Source organism: Tetrao urogallus (assembly GCF_951394365.1).
Source record: "Tetrao urogallus genome assembly, chromosome: 1".
Lineage (NCBI taxonomy): Eukaryota > Metazoa > Chordata > Aves > Galliformes > Phasianidae > Tetrao > Tetrao urogallus.
The window spans coordinates 126,334,859-126,352,269 of NC_136813.1; the positions used below are offsets into that span (position 1 = coordinate 126,334,859).

The 17,411-nt window shown below is 41.5% G+C and overlaps 1 protein-coding gene across 1 annotated transcript in view; it reads right to left on the reverse strand.

Annotated features, from left to right (window-relative positions):
* BMAL2 (basic helix-loop-helix ARNT like 2) overlaps positions 1-16,609 on the reverse strand; it is a gene marked incomplete at both ends in the record, with an annotated part of 36,449 nt that extends 19,840 nt beyond the window's left edge. The window contains 5 exons of the mRNA XM_079536542.1: positions 757-795; positions 2,282-2,365; positions 5,441-5,476; positions 6,698-6,842; positions 16,549-16,609. Coding sequence (XP_079392668.1) covers positions 757-795; positions 2,282-2,365; positions 5,441-5,476; positions 6,698-6,842; positions 16,549-16,609 — 365 coding nt within the window. The remainder of the gene's footprint in view (positions 1-756; positions 796-2,281; positions 2,366-5,440; positions 5,477-6,697; positions 6,843-16,548) is intronic.
* Positions 16,610-17,411: the final 802 nt, after the last annotated feature.

Genomic DNA, 17,411 nt, shown 5'->3' on the forward strand with positions numbered 1-17,411 from the left:
ACACTTTTTTTTTTTTTTCAAACCAATGAAACAAAACTTAAGGAAAAGAAATTAACGGTAGAACATGAGTGTTATCAAAGCAATGAGAAACAGATACTTGCATAGTGATCTGGGGTACTCATTAAAGAAAAATGAAATTTTCAGTTCAATAACAAAATTGTAAATATGTTTTGGAACACTTCCATTTCTTCCATTTAATTTAAATTATAACACCACCATTCATAATTATTAGTTAGCATATTGTACAAGTAATGCTTCTGCCAATTTCTGCAAATTTCAATTTAGATTAAGATGTGAATTCACAGTACAACTGCAATCCTTGAATAGTTCCATACACAAGCACTTGCTCCACAACAAGAATTCTTTGCTTGCTTTTGCTGAATCCGCTTCCATGTGGGATAATTCTTAAATAACCCCATGTGCACACAAATCAAGAAGAAACAATTCTTCAAGTCATACGGACTGAGAGGCAGCTCCTTCATGCATGACTTGGAAGTATTTCATTTGATTCTCACCTTAACATTTTTAATCTCAGACTTTTCCTAAATGAGAGATATTCTGCGGTATAACTTTGATTAAAATTAGTAGAAAATGAGATCCCCAAGGAAGCTCTAAGAATTAACACAAAGTCAGAAGAAAGAAAGGCAAAGTTTATTGTTAGACATTTGACAGTAACCAACAAATTGCTATGGTTAATCCTGCTGTTGTCAATCCTAGTATTTACTGGCAAAATATATTTATCTTGGGAATCAGTACCTGAAATCTTTTATCTTAAGATGCTCTTCATCTTCATTCCTAGAGAAAGCAAGACATAGACTCTTATATTGCACATTTAATATTAGGCATTTCGAGATGTAGGAAATTCTACAAATTTGCTATCATTCCAACAAAACCAAAACCACAAAAATTCCTAATACAAAAATTATCTGCCCTCTATAAATGATGCATACTACAAAATACCAAGGCATAATTTCCAATATTCATACTTATGTAAACACATTATGGGGACATTTAATGATTACGGGTCTACTTCTATCTGAAAGAAAACAAATAACATTCAAAGTTTAGGCTTGATTTTACGTTAATTTTTCAAGTGTGATTCTCTATTCATATTCTTATCTCTAAAATTTTACTGCCAAAAGATTAAAAAACCAACCCTAGGCTAGATAGGTCCTGAAATACAATGCAATTGCTCAAGGACTGAAAAAAAGAAGCAAAACTATCAAGCATTTTCCCATACCACACAGCAATGACTGGAAAGAGTCCATATGAGAAAACTACAAATGAAAGACAATCATAGTGCTAGTATCATGATAAATACTTCAGCAGCACGAAAAAAATAAATGAATCAAGCAAAGACAATAATATTTTTTCTTCTCCAAGATCACTGGAATCCTCACCACCACCTTCAATAATTTCAGAAAATGGCCTAATAGATGTCTTGCCAACTCAGCATGCGCAACTTGGTACCTGCACAGAGGTTGCTTCCATACTAATGTCAGCAATTATTTTCGTTGAAATAAACTGATATAAGCATTTTTTAATGTTCATAGCAGTACTTAAGTTTGTGGGTTTTTTTGTTTGTTTTTTTTTCTTTTCTTTTTTTTTTTTTTAATTTAGCAGTGGAGACATTTCACATAGTTCCATTTCAGAGGTGAGGCCTGCAAGCCTTGGGATCATTTTAGAAGATGCGTATGTTGTACCAGGCAGCTTATAAGGACACAGGTGTATCAGTCACAGCTGTTTCTTATGAGAAAACAGAAGCAAGAAGCAGAAAGACAGTTGGTGATTAGAGCTTTAGGAAAGAGTTCAAAAGCAGCTTCCACTTATAACCAAGCACTGACCCCAGGAAGAATGAAGCAGCCATAGCCAAATTAACACAAGGCTCATTTCAGCTTTCAACTTTTTTCAGCTTTTCAACTCAGGATTTTACTAGATCTCATGCATCTTCTAGGCAGCCTGATAAACCCAAATGCAGATTTAGACAAGTTAGTAATACCTTTTTTTTCTTTTGTGTTTACATGAACTTTTACCGGGAATGTGCATATACTACGAACCCTGATAATTAATACCTTTTTTGCCTCAGTCTTTGCTAGCAAGGCCAACTGTTCCCAGGGTACCCAGACCCCTGAGTTGGAGAACAGTAACAGGGAGCAAGGTGAAGTGCCTACAATCCTCTAGGAATCTGCAGGTGACCTACTACATCATTTGAACATTTATAACTCTATTGGGCTGGATGGGTTTATCCACAGATACTGACAGAGCTGGCAGAGGTGCTTACCAAGGTACTTTTGACAATTTACCAGCTGTCGCAGCTAATTGAGGAGGTCCCAGTTCACTGGAAGTTAGCAAACGCGACTCCAATCTGCAAGAAGGGCAGGAAAGAGGATCCAGGGAATTAAGGCCTGTCTGTCTGACCACAGTATCAGGGAAGGGTATAGAGCAGATCACCTTGAACATCATCTCAAAGCATATGTGGAAAATTAAGTGATCAGATACAGCCTGCACAAGTTTTGGAAAGATGGGCCCTATCTGACTAACCTGATCTCCTCGTAGGACAAGATGACCTGCTGAGTAGATGAAGATGACTGCGGATGTTGTTTACCTGGATCTTAGTAAAGCATTTGACGTTGCTTCTCAAGGTATGTTGCTTCTCAAGGTATTCCCCATGAAAGAAAGTCTGCTGGTAGTCTGGACAAGTGTACAGTTTGCTGGGTGAAGAGAAGTGGCTGGATGATTGGATTTAAAGAATCCTAGCAGGCAATGTTCAATCCAACTGGTGGCCAGTCACCAGTTGTGTTCCCCAGGGCTCAGTACTGGGGCCAGTTTGGTTTAACATGAGGAATGGATAAGAGAACTGGAGCTATTTAATCTGGTCTAAAGAAGAGGAGGCTGAGGGGATACCTCATTGCTCTCTAAAGAGCATCCTCACCTGATAGATGAAACACTTAATATGAGCCAACAGTGTGCTCTTGCGGCTTGGAGGGCAAATGGCATCCTGGGGTCCATCAAAACAGGGGTGACCAACAGGGACAGGGAGGTGACTGGCCCCCTCTACTCTGCTCTTGCGAGGCCCCATCTGGAGAACTGCGTCCAAGTGCGCAGCCCGCAGTACAAAAAAGACAGGGAGCTGTTGGAGAGGGTCCAGAGGAGAGCCACCAAGATGATCAGAGGGCTGGAGCACCTCCACTACAAAAACAGGCTCAGGGAGCTGGGCTTGTTCAGCCTGGAGAAAAGAAGGCTGTGGGGTGACCTCATTGCAGCCTTTCAGTACCTAAAGGGAGCCTACAAACAGGAGGGGAGTCAGCTCTTGGAAAGGGTAGATAATGGCAGGACAAGGGGAAATGGTTTTAAGTGGAGGGAGGGAAGATTTAGGTTGGATGTCAGGGGGAAGTTCTTCATTATGAGAGTGGTGAGGTGCTGGAACAGGCTGCCCAGAAAGGCTGTGGATGCCCCGTCCCTGGAGGTGTTCAAGGCCAGGTTGGATGGGGCCCTGGGCAGCCTGGTCTAGTATTAAATGGGGAGGTTGGTGGCCCTGCATGTGGCAGGGGGGTTGGAGCTTCATGATCCTTGAGTTCCCTTCCAACCCTGGCCATTCTGTGATTTCTGTGAAGGAAGGATGCAATCAGGAGGGTGTCAGTCTCTTTCCCCAGATGCCAAGTGATGAGATGCAAGTTGCATCAGGGAAAGTTTTGATTGCATCTGAGGAAGAATTTCTTCATAGAAAGCGTTCATCATACATTGGAACGGCCTGACCAGGGAAGTGGAGTCGCCATTCCTGGAGGTATTTAAGAAATATGGGGATGTGGCACTGCTCTCTACAAGTACCCCAAAGGAATGTGTGGCAAGGTGGGAGTTGGCCTCCTTTCCCAGGTAACAGCTATAGGACAAAAGGGAATGGACTCAAGTTGCACTAGGGGAGGGATATTAAGAAAAAATTCTCTAGAAGAGTGGTCAGGTGCTCCAGAAAGTAGTTGAGTCACCACCCCGGAGGTGTTTAAGAAACATCTAGATGTGATAGTAAGGAACATGGTTTAGTGGGCAACACTGGTGGTAGGTGAATGGTTAGTCTAGATGATCTTAGAGGTCTTTTCCAACCTTGGCAAATCTATGATTCTCAGGAACGTGAATTAATGAAGGAACTCAGCAGGGTGGTTGGATAATCTATATAATAATTGTGGTTAATAATAACCACCCCTAGGTTTAGGGTTATATAATAAATGGTGGCTAATAATGGTGCTTGGACTTGATGTACTTAAAGGTCTCTTCCAATCTCAACGACTCAGCACGCTACCTTGTCTGACCAGAAGGGGTGAAGAGATAAAGCGGATCTAGAGCACCCAAAGTGCAGTGTGGAGCCTCTTGATTACATCTCCTCCTCCCTCAGGACCTTCACTTAGGGAAGGAACTAGAGCAAGTCTGCTGCTCAAGCAGTCACAGTTTTCAATGGTTTCATACAGCCTCTGTCCCAACAGCTGTGCTGTTACTGCTTAAAATAGCTAGATTAAGTCTACCTTGAAAACAGAATGACAGTCTGCTTCATAACTCAAAGGTAGATATATTCAATTTAGCAAGAACAAGAGTTGTATTATTCAGAAAAAGAGTTAAAGAATACCACCTTTTCTTCTACTTTCCCCTTTATGAAACATACATCTATATTTCTTCTAAAAGAAAAGCAGGGATAAACAAAACAGGATTACCTTTGCATCTTTCCATAATAAGAACAATGGAAAAATCCACAAAGAAATGAATAATATTTAGGAAAAGATTTTAATGCTACCCACTAAGCCACACACCAAACACTACCTAGAGAGATAAAAGAGAATAGTGAATAGCTACATACAAATATTTATCTACATAAGGTAGTGAGGTGCAGAGAAAGAAAGCACAGCAAGATAATCATGTAATTAATAACTGTCCTATAATATAAACACACACCAAAAGCTTGTTTTTTTGTTTTGTTTTCTAAGATTGGTACAGCTAATCTTAACTTCAGCTTGTCACTTTGTAATAATAATATTTTAACATTGCAGTAGTTATGTTTTAAAAAGCAGGTTGACAAGGTCTAGGAAAAAATGAAAAAAATGTTTAAATGCATCATTCCTGAAGAGTACGAGACATTCCCTTCACCTCTTCAGTCTTTTCATATGTTATTCTTCTTTCTTTCCTATTCTTATCTTAATTTCAACACAAATAGGTCCGGTAAGCTTATGAGCAAGTCGTAACATCTTCTCTGAAAGAAACAATAGAAAACTAACACTGGATGGATCTATCCACCCCACTAATTAGATACACGTTAATTAGCTTCACTTTTTGCTCTACAAACACGTCCTTAGACAAACATTCCTTAAGGCGAACCACACACTTTAGCTATCCAAATAGAAGACTGTGACATGCTTACAACACTGAAAATAGAAACGGGTTCATTTATAAGAAGTACCTTTTCTGAGGATCCCCATCAACTTCAACTGTATCCCTGTAGAAACAGGTAATGAAGTAAGCAGAATGCACACTTTGAAGCAGAAAAAGATGACACAATATCCCCACTAGAAAAAGTTGTTGCAGAAAAAGTTCAGCGGAAACCCCACTTGACAAGTTATTTTCAGCAAGAACATTCGTTTTTAGAAACTATGAATTCTTTAAACTATAAGTTTATCAACTGAATATTTCAACTGGATGTGATTTATTTATTTTTTTTTCAGACAGAAGTTTCACTAAATCAGAGACAGACCCAAACTTCAAGGAAATAGCATTGATGAAGCAGCATTCTCATTAAATAGGTAAAATCAATTGATGCTTCCGAGAAACATTTTTTTTCTAGAAGTTATTGTCCTTCTGAAGTGTTCAGAGATCTAGAAGATAGACTTGAAGCTGCGAGTTGACAATTACATCAACATCTACAGTATGGCTATGTTCTGTGGATCAGTGGACTACACACAGAAAAAGATAACTGCTTTAAAAATCACAAATGGATGTAAATTTCTTACACACACACACACACACACACACACACACACACACTTTTTTTTAAAGGTGGATTTTCCACATAGTTTGGAGATGCCTGCCATACAGAATATCTGCATGCTGACTTGCATCCTGATTTCTGGCTGAGAAATATAAATTAGATTTATTAAAAATTAATTCTTCCAAATTTACAGGAAAATACGTATTTGGTTAACTTGCAGTTACAGAGTAAGAGAAAATAGTTGACTGTATCATCTCAGCAATAAAGTATGACCTGCTTAAAAAGACTGAGCTCTACTGCAGGAAAGTACTCAATTTTAGGTCACAGTTCCTTCTGGATATTTAAATGGCTGCCCTGGTCACTGAAGAATCAGTTCTGATTCTACATAAAAGACTTTAGAGATGAAATTCTAGCACTTCAAGCAATTCAGTAATTTGTTGCAAACAGAACTTGTCTTTACATGCAGGGAAAGAAAAGAGAGGCAGGACTCACATTTTATCATGAGACAAATGCCCCAATAATTTTGCTTATACCTACATCAGAATCCTACCCCTACCCCTTGGATAGAAGGATTCTTTTTTCTAGTTTCAAGTGCTCCAAAGAACACATACAGAAGAAAGTAAAATAAATAACTGTAATATATAAAGGAAAGAGGATTCAGAAGTTACAACATAGAAATAATACACAAACAACTCAGATTTTTGTAGAAACAAACAGAAATAATTTGCTTACTGGTTATCAGAATCACTTCCTTTGCGCTTCCTTGGAATCTCAACCACAGAATTGTTGAAAGAAGCGGTAGCAGGCTTAGGTATTGGATTCATGAGGCCAGGGACTCCAGAAGCAATGCACGAGTTTCCATCTACTGGGAAATTATCTGTGAATGAGAAAAAAAAAAATAAGCCCAGTGTACAATAAGAGCATCATGCATCCATTCTGGTTTTCATCTGGAAAAAAAAAAAAACCTGCATGGGTGCCCTTCACACCTAAGATACAAAGCCCACAGAAGTTGCACAGCAAATACCTATGTACATAAAAAACACAGTCTCTGCACACTCATATCAAGCTCTCATCAACTCATTCAGCTCACCAAGGCAATATAAAATACACTTCACTTTTTCTTCACTCAGTCCTAGCAGATTCTGCTTAAATCTCCCAGCACCTCCAGAATCCTGCTGTAAAGTCACACGATGTAGCCTCAGCTAGCTGATCAAAATACTAACTCTAGATTCAAATTTAAAAATATATAACATGAACTAAGCTTTTTAAACAAGCTGAACATCCAGAAAAAAAATGTGCCATAGTTGTGACATAAATCTATGATTACTCGTAACATCAGCCATGTAAGTCAAGACAGCCTTAAAAACTTGTCAAGTTCTGCCTCGGAGTTCCTTTTGAACTCTTTCTCTCAAGGCAAACTACTTTGTTTCTGGGTTGGACAAAAAAGAAGTCACAAGCCAAAATAACCCCAGCAACTATTTGGGAAGAAAAATACTCTCAAGGAATTTAAGTAGTAACCTTTTTTTCCTGTCTCAGTGTAAAACCATCACAAAGAACTACTCAGCTTAAAGAAACAGGACTGACCCTGTTTGAGCAAATATAGGCACTCCCATACACTTCCTCAGCTAGCAGGGAAAGTATCCAAAGACATACAGAAAAGGTTTTTACAGAAAGGGTTGTGAAGCAGTGGAATAGGCTCCCCGGGGATGTGGTTGAGTCACCATCCCTGAATGTGTTTAAAAACCTTTTGGATGTGGTGCTCAGGGACATGATTTAGCGTAGGGTTGTTAGAGTTAGGGTAGTAGGGCTAGGTTGTGGTTGGACTTTAAGGTCTTTTCCAACCTGAGCAGTTCTATGATTATGGCATACATCTCAGAACACCAAAGGATTAATTCCACGAAGCAGCAGAAGATGGATTAACAAAGGTCACTTAAGGAAGTGCGCATCTCCTACTTTAGCTGCAGGCAAAAACCAAGAAGGCTCTTTGAAAACCCAGCAGGAAGAAAAATGGAATATTACAGAGAGCTTTCTTTCATTATACCACTATTTTTTTGTAACTGTGCTGCCTTTAAATGACAGATCAAAATCTGTAAAAAGAATGACACGCGGTGTACGCTTTTTTCCTCTTAGGCGTAAGCACATCTTACACCAGGAAAATGAACTTCTAGGTTCTCATTTTCTGTAGGAATATTACTTTGCAGAGTTCAGTCAAATAGGCTAATACTTGAACAGCATCGTCTGGTCTGCCACTAATCCTCTTTCTACCAAGTCAGACTACACAGAGTCAGCCCCTGTTTTATTGTAGAAATCTCTTTAACTCGTTAAGCCACAGTGGAAGTTCCAAAGCAAATGAGGTAAAAACGCAAGGAATAACGAAACATTTGTCAAATAAGTAACAGCTTCTGGGCATCTGCAACAGAAACACAGTTATTTCAAATACACAACTTAGGCCAATTAAGGTTATTAAAATGATTTTTAAAGAAATTACATCATGTATATGAGGGCACAAACAGCAAATGTTTCAAATATCTTTCTCATTCATGATCACTCTATAATAGTCTCATCTGATATTTCTATCACAAATTCTTGCAATTATAAAAACAAATAAAAACTCCAGCAATTCCAAAGGAACTTCTTTTTGTGAAGAGTAGTTCTAGTTCACTTATCAAACACCAGTATACAATATCACTACGGCACATTTGTGAAACACAACCATACTTTTACACATTCAGCAAAGAGTACTTACTAAATAGAAATCTAAATGTACCGAAGGCAAGAATGCTTTCAACACAACAGATCCTTTCAGCCTTCAATAAAGCAGGACAGAACAGACCCACTGACCTAAATACTCCTTTGCACACAGATGGCCAGCCTGCTTTCTAAACCACTTCCCTTAAAGAAACAAAATGAATTCAAACGATGTACCATTTACAGCCTTTCCAACTACATGTCATTTTATCACAATAACTAACATTTTTCCTGGCATTCTGGCAATAAATTCTGAATACCTGCACCTACTTCCTCTGTGTTTTCCAATGCTGTCCTTTTTTTCTTAACTAAGAAAAATTTAAGTGTTTAATCGTCAGCAACAATGACCCACTGAGAACTTGACTATCAAAGTGTGTAGGTGACAGATTGAATCCTTGACCAATATCACTGTGACACCTTAAACTAAATACCATCTAAAGTGCCATCTAACTTTAACTTAAGGAAGATAAGAATCTGTATTGATTTCTGCCATGTAGAGCACGCAGCATATATTCTTTACGTGCATTTACTGAGAGTCTCAACAAATAAATAGGAAAAAAAATCCAAAGCTTTAGAACTACCAAACTTAGTATAGAAGTAATTATTCTGAATTCAGTTCTGAATTCAAGAGACAAGAGCGAGCATTTTTCATACCTACTACTCACTGAACAAGCAGCAGATGAAGCAGTTCATAAAGTGAGGTCAGCTTTGAGAAGTCAGCAAGAGTGCTTTAAAATAACCCCTTGGGGCTTTCTGCAGTAGCTCTGACTACGGACTAGGTGATTCCAAGCTGCTCGCCCTCTCCCTGAAGAATAACAATCTCCTGCCCTCTGCAATGAAAGATTCCTTCATTTCTCTGCTTATAGCACTTTAGAAGAGATGGATAAAGCGTTCAGAAATCATTTGGGTCAGAAAAAGCATGACCTAGAATGTAGTCCAATAACAAGGAACTGCTTCTACGACAGGAGATTCTCAGCTACATTCCTACCATTCATTAACAGTAAAATCAAACATCCCTAAGAAAATATGAAGCAAAACTAAACATTTTCCACTTTCATAGCACTCTTGCTTCAAGAACAATAATATCCAAGTTTATTTTCTCGGGTGACTGAAATAACTAAAATCATTAGCCAGTTTCTAAACTACTAATATAATTCAACTAGAGACATTTTGTTTTTCCAGTCCAAATGCTATTACTTACAGACACCTGGTTTGCAAGTCTAACAAAATTCAAACTTGAATGACACTATTCACTAATACTACTATTTATTTCGCAGTTTTATTAAGGCTTTTGTATACAGATAATTTAAGTTTTAAAGTTAGGTGAGTAGTTCCTTGAAAACATATGCCCATATATGATTCCTGTTTAGTTCTCAATATGAACCCCATATATACCTATGAACACAAAACGACTGTCTAGGGCTGGGATATGAAGTAAGGATCATCTACATGTAACACTACACTCCTGTGTTCAGCAATAGTTCTGTGCAGATCACATGCAATGCATCAAAATATAAGGCTTGGAAGATCTAGATTTTTCTAATTACTGACAATATTTTCTAAATACTTGCCATGTTTCTGAAATTTTCACTAATAACAGGTCTGAGGTTTTCATAGAACCGTACTGCGGTTCTGTGAGGGACCTCAAGTATCACCAAGTTCCTGCCCCTCTGTCATGAGCAGGGTTGCCAACCCCTAAATCCGGCACTAGATCATTCTGCCCAGGGCCCCATCCAGCCTGGCCTTGAACACTTCCAGGGATGAGACATCCACAACTTCACCGGGCAGCCAGTTCCAGTGCCTTACCACCCTCCTAGTGAGAAATTTCCCCTGAGGTCAAATCTAAATCTCCCCTCTTTTAGCATAGACACATCCACCCTTGTCCTATCGCTATCCACCCTCGTGTTGGTTTGGTTTTTTGTTTAATTTCCTTCCTGTTTCTCAGCTCCCTTCAAGTCCAGCTCCCTCAGCCTTTCATTCTAGGAGAAGTGCTCCAGCACCCGATCATCTTTGTGGCCTCCTGTGGCCCTGTTCCAACTGCTCCATGCCTTTCATGTGCTGAGGGCCTCAGACTTCCATAGGGCCCCCCAAGAACAGAGTAGAGAGAGACAATCACCTTTATCTCCCTGCTCGCCACATCTCTTTGACGCAGCCCAGGATACTGTTGTCCCTCCAGGCTGCAAGTGCCCACTGCAGGCTCTCATTATGTTTTTCATCTACCAGGCCTCCTAAGACCTCTTCCACAGGGCTACTCTCAAGGAGTTCTTATCCCAGTCAGTACACATATTTGTCATCAACCAAAGTGTAACACCCCGCATGCTGAACCTCATAAAGTTTACATGGGTCCACTTTTCAAGCCAGCACAAGACCCTCTGGGTGACATCCTTTCCTTCTGTTGTAACAACTGCAACACAGAGCTTGGTGTAATCAGCAGATTTGCAGAGGGTGTGCTCAACCCCGTCATCTATGTCACTGATAAAGATGTACCAGTCACAAGACAGAACGCTGGAGGTCACCACTCATCATCAGCCTCCACCTGGACATAGAGCCATTGACAACTACCCTCCAGTTGCAATCTTCCTCCCAATATTCACCAAAGAGTTCACCCTTCAAACTCATCTCTCTCCAATTTAGAGATGAGGCTGTGGTGTGGGACCATGTCAAAGGCCTTGCACAAGTCCAGGTAGACAGCATCAGTTGCCCTTCCTTTGTCCACCGATGTTGTCGGTTCCTAAACAAAGACAGTCTATCAGAAAAGAGTTAAGGCCAAACTCCATCAGCCATAAATGGTGAGATCCATCTGAGCAAATAATCATGTCCACACATGAACTAGCCATTCTAGCTTCTCTTGGAGAGTAGAAGACATTTCTAGGGTGATTCATCTCAACTTAAAATAGACTCCTACAATCAGTTTGATGAAGTACATTTCTAGGGTGATTCATCTCAATCTAAAATAAATTTGCACGCTTAGATGAAGCGCAGTCCAAGAGTGCCTACCTCCTTCCCTTCAGTAATTACTCAAAGAAGAAAGTAACTAGCTGAGATGCCAATGTCTACACTCTAGATATCTAAAGGTAAGTGAGATGAGTCCCACCCAAGGTAGCTATAAAATTATCATACAATTGTTACAATGCAGCAGCCACAGACCGCCACTGTTTGCCTCACATACATTGAGGTTTAAATTCAAAACAGCCTTTCAAAAATCACTGCCTTGATCACACATCACTACTCCATGGCCTACTCACCCCCCCCCCCCCCCAGTGAAAGTTTAGCTTTTGGCTAAACATATGTTTAACTCCTCATAGGTTTTCCTGAAACATTGAGTGATATTAATACACCAATAAAAAAGCCATCAGCTCTCATTTAGACAGTTTGTTTGTTTGTTTGTTTTAAAAAAAAGAACATCTAAATCCATCTACCAGAATATTGCAGCAAAACATATTCATTGATATTTTCCAATCACCTCAGCAAACAACAAAACAGAAGAACCCAAACAGCTACGGGTGGCACACTATGTTTTCTGAGGATAAATGTACACCACAGACTTTGAGAATTACTCTGCAGCTGCATAAGTTGTCAATGTGGTAACACTAACACAAATCTTTCTAAGAATAAGAATGCATTTACAATCCAACTTCCCATTCTGAAACACTTCCTGGCAGAAGATGAAAGAAGCTCCTTTGAATTGAAGTTTCTAAGACCACAGATACATTTTTCCAATCTTTTGAAAAACATTCTATAACACGCTTTAAATAATCAAACTATTAAAGTGTGTATTTTGCAAACGTACGTTTCCTTGGCATGCACAAAAACCATTTGCAAGAAATTCAAGCTTTGGCAAGTTTAAAGAACTCAAAATTGTGCTGGAAGTGGGTGTAGTTACAATGATACATAAGTGGTCCTTCCTCTGACTACGTAAATGACTTACTGAAATTGAAATCCATCCACAGGAGTTATTAGGCTGTATCTATGTTAGTAAAAGCTGTAGTACAACAGGTTAATAGACAGAAGCAGGTGATTGCAGCAGAAGTCCCTGTTTCTAGTTTTAAAGTAGTCCAATGAGCTTATGTTAAATTCCATTGTCTGGTTCAGTGAAGAAAAATCCTTACCATCCACGTGTTCTAAAGCTGTCTGAGAACCAACCCTTGGCTTAAGTTTGGAGTCGGAGAACATTTGGGCTGGAGTAACACTCACCTTCCTACAATAAAGTTCTAGTTCAATTTTTTCTGAAAAGAGTTCAACCCATCTATAGCAAAAATGCACTGCAAACCAAACCAGCAAGCATGGAACAAGGATGGTTGATCACATCAAAATAATGCTGCTGCTTTGAATCAGAATGCTAACACACACACAGCCTCTGAGTACTTACTTGATGCAAGGGTCTCAGCCTGAAGCCCTCATGAATGCAATCACACAGAGAAGCAGGGGTATTCTGCCTCCCGCCCCCATCATCCCCAATATCTAAGTATATAAGCAATCTAATCTAATAATTTCCAAATCAGAGAGATGTGGATTTGATGGGTGGACCATCCAGAGGATAAGGAATTGGTTGAAAGGCTGCAAAGGGTGGTGATCTGTTCCGTGTCCAGGTGGAGGCTGGTAATGAGCGGCGACCCCCAGGGGTCTGTCTAGGGACCAGTGCTCTTCAACATCTTTATCACTGACATCAATGACAGAATCCGGCGCACCCTCAGCAAGTTTGCTGATGACATCAAGCTCAGTGGTGTGGTTGACACAGTGGAAGGAAGGGATGCTATTCAGAGGGACCTTGGCAGGCTGGAAGGGTGGGCCTGGGTGAACCTAATGAGGTTCAACACGGCAAAGTGCACAGTTTTGCACTTGGGCCAAAGGAATCCCAGGCATTCTTACATACTGGAAGGCGCAGTCCTTGAGAGGAGCCCTGCAGAGAAGGATCTGGGGGTCCTGGTGGATGAAAAACTCAACATGAGCCAACAGTGTGCTCTTGCAGCTCAGAAAGCAAAAGGCATCCTGGGCTCCATCAGAAGAGGGGTGGCCAGCAGGGACAGGGAGGTGACTGGCCCCCTCTACTCTGCTCTTGCGAGGCCCCATCTGGAGAACTGCGTCCAAGTGCGCAGCCCGCAGTACAAAAAAGACAGGGAGCTGTTGGAGAGGGTCCAGAGGAGAGCCACCAAGATGATCAGAGGGCTGGAGCACCTCCACTACAAAAACAGGCTCAGGGAGCTGGGCTTGTTCAGCCTGGAGAAAAGAAGGCTGTGGGGTGACCTCATTACAGCCTTTCAGTACCTAAAGGGAGCCTACAAACAGGAGGGGAGTCAGCTCTTGGAAAGGGTAGATAATGGCAGGACAAGGGGAAATGGTTTTAAGTTGTGGGAGGGAAGATTCAGGTTGGATGTCAGGGAGAAGTTCTTCATTATAAGAGTGGTGAGGTGCTGGAACAGGCTGCCCAGAGAGGCTGTGGATGCCCTGTCCCTGGAGGTGTTCAAGGCCAGGTTGGATGGGGCCCTGGGCAGCCTGGTCTAGTATTAAATGGGGAGGTTGGTGGCCCTGCATGCAGCAGGGGGGTTGGAGCTTGGTGATCCTTGAGGTCCCTTCCAACCTGGGCCGTTCTGTGATTCTATGATAATCTAGATTTTCTCAACCAGGTTATAACTCAAGACACACAAGTTTTGTAACACTTGACACACTCAAACTTTTTATTTGAAGATGTCAGCTGTCTCTGACTACTTAAGCAATTGGGGATATCTACCTGTACCTATACATAAGCACACTCACACAAGACAGCTGATGATTCAAATAATTTCCAAAAGCTTAACATCACGTAAATTGATTTATTTTACCACAGAATTGTTTTTCTAAAATTATTCTAATGAATTCCTACTGCATGTTTTCATTAAAGAATGAAAAAACTATACCAATATCCTATATACATACCGTACTGTATGAGAAAAAGTTTATAGGTTCATACATCATCAGACAGGTCCTCAGGTCTAAATACATGTAAAACAACCAACCATACTTTCTAAATAGGAGTGAGAGTTGCATTACATATTCCTGCTTTTAAAGCTTTATAACAAGTCAATGAAAACCATATTCAGACTATTTAAAGCAAGTTTATCATCCGGACCACAGCCCACTGAGTACACAGTTAAAGCTGGGGCAACCATTTCCATCTGGGTCAAGTTGTGAAAACGGTAGAAATGTGCTGCATAAAACATATGTGCTTTTTTTTTTTTTTTTTTTTTTTTTTTTTTTTTTTTATACACACATTGCATTTTATAAGCATGCATGAAACAGAAGAAAGATGCAAACAGCACTGATAAAGCCACCTTAAGCACAATACTAAATAGAGAATTAACTCTTCTAGGTTAGCTTAAGGACACTGGATTGGTTTTTAATGCCACAAGTAGATTAAAAGAAAAATTTTAATATCCTATATTACAGAAATGTAAACCAAATATTAATATGGGCCATTGACAATTTTCTGTATCTATTTTTAACATTCAGAAGAAAATAATCAGGAATCATAACTTACTAATTAAATAATACTTTCACTTAATAGACCTTAAAACACTAATTATTTGCTCAAACCTATTAGTGTATTAAAAAGCAAGACTATAACTAATGTAAAGATACCCAAAGCCCTTGGAAGATTACCCTGCTTTCCTCGTCACTTCCAGGCTCAAATCAGGTCACTGACAGAAACTGAGAGTCTCATATATCTCAATTTATTACTGGAGGAGAGAGGGAGGAGAACACTGAAAAACAAACAAGCAAAAAAAGCTAACACCAGTAACTCTCCAATCACATACTGCTAAAGGAACAGAAGATAGCTTCTATCTTAAGTAAAACACTGGCTTCGTAAGTCCGCAGCACAACTTCCATGGTTTAAACAAGCCCTGGGGAAGGAATTTTCAGAGCACCTCCAGTCACCCACAAGGATATTTTTCTTACAGTGAAGACGATTCTTAGCTGATACAAACTGTCCAGTTTAGAGTTGGTTTTTAATAATGTCCAGGTGTACTAACAACAATGTGCACCTCAAGGGAAAAAACTCCACAGCTAATATCAGCGTGGATCTATCCCATGCTAATGAAGATAATTTTATCTTTAAAATAAAATTAATCAAGACTCCATCTCTTCAAAATCTGTTAGAAGAACAGCTATAAACATCGATTAACAAAAGAAACCACGTAGTAGGGTTTCCTCCACTCCAATACGGAAAAGCCTACGGTTCACCGCTTTCCCACTTAATGCGAACGTCTGCACCGAGCTTTATTATTATTATTTCCTCCCCTTACAGTACGAGCATCATAAAGAATTACACCACCACTTCACCAACCAAGCACACACAGGCAGAAAAATGCCTCTTTTTCGCCTCCCCCCGGACAGCCAGGATCCCCGTAAACGTTAAAACACACAGAACCCAACCCAAAGCACATTAAAACGGCGGCAAGTAGACCTCAAGAACCGGCACTAACTGAGCAGAACTGCAGCGGCGACTTCTGCCTTTCAGAGCCCCGCGCACAACGCTTCTTTCGGGCTCAGCCTTCCGCCTAGAGGAAGCGAGGCACCGAGCAGGAGGAACACGGACAGCTGCTGCTGCTCTGCTTTACAGCCGCCCGCGTTACAGCAACTTTCTGGAGCACACAGCGGCCAACATCGCTACGTTTAAATCACATTAGCCGCAAAAAAAAAAAAAAAGAAGAAAAAATAAAAAAAAGGAATATTAAGAGTGCAGCTAATCGCGTGTCGGGAACAAAATGCCACGAACTAAGCCGAACGTAGAAACACGTCCAGCCCGAACCCCAACCGTGCGCTGCCACATCCGCAGCATGACAGCGGAGCGCACCCACCTCCAGCGGTTCGCCGCTCCTCCTCGGCCCCTTCGGCGCTCCCCGCTCCTGCCTCGGCCATGGCGGGCAGCCCGAGCCCCGCTCCACAGCGCCCCCGGCCCCGGCGGCATACGGGAGGTGAACTAAGGTGAGAAGGAACGGCCCGTCCTGCCGGCCCGGGGGCGGGCACTCGGGCGCCCAGCCGGACCCCCCTCCCCCGCCTCCTTGGCGCCTCCTCAGCAGCGCCGGCACCGCCACCGTCCTTCTCCCTCCCAGCCCGCCCGGCGCCTCGCGTCTCGCGAGATTTGGGGCCGCGCGTGAGTGGGGTGAGGTCGGTCTCCGCCGGCCGCCGGGGTGAGGTGAGGGGGTAGTTGGCCTCTCGGCTGCCGTGTCCGCAGGCAGGCAGGCAGGCAGGCAGGCGGGCGGGCGGGAGCGGGGAGCGAGTGGCTGAAAGCCAGGATTCCCCGAGTTGCTGAGGCTGTAACTATGTTCTAGGCTGGTATCAGGTGTGCGCTTTCCATAGTATCATTAAGGTCGGTAGAGAACTACAAGACCGTCTATCTTACCTATCATACCATGGCCACTGAACCATGTCCCTCAGCGGCCTGTTTGCGCGTCCACCGCTTCCCTTTGAAGTGAGTTAACCCGTAATCCTCGTTGCATTTTGGCTCACATCCCGAAGTCGTATCGGTGTGTGCAAACTGTGTTCTTTTAGCACGGGAAGCTCAAGTTGTAAGGACTTAATGGGCTGCAGCTGCAGTGGGCGTTGGCTCCATGGCACCCCTCTACAGCTAACCTCTAAGCGGTCCCACAGTACGGCTGCTGGGACAGCAGCAATACTTGTTTTTCTCTGCAGAACCGGTCCTGCTGTGCTGCCCCTCTCA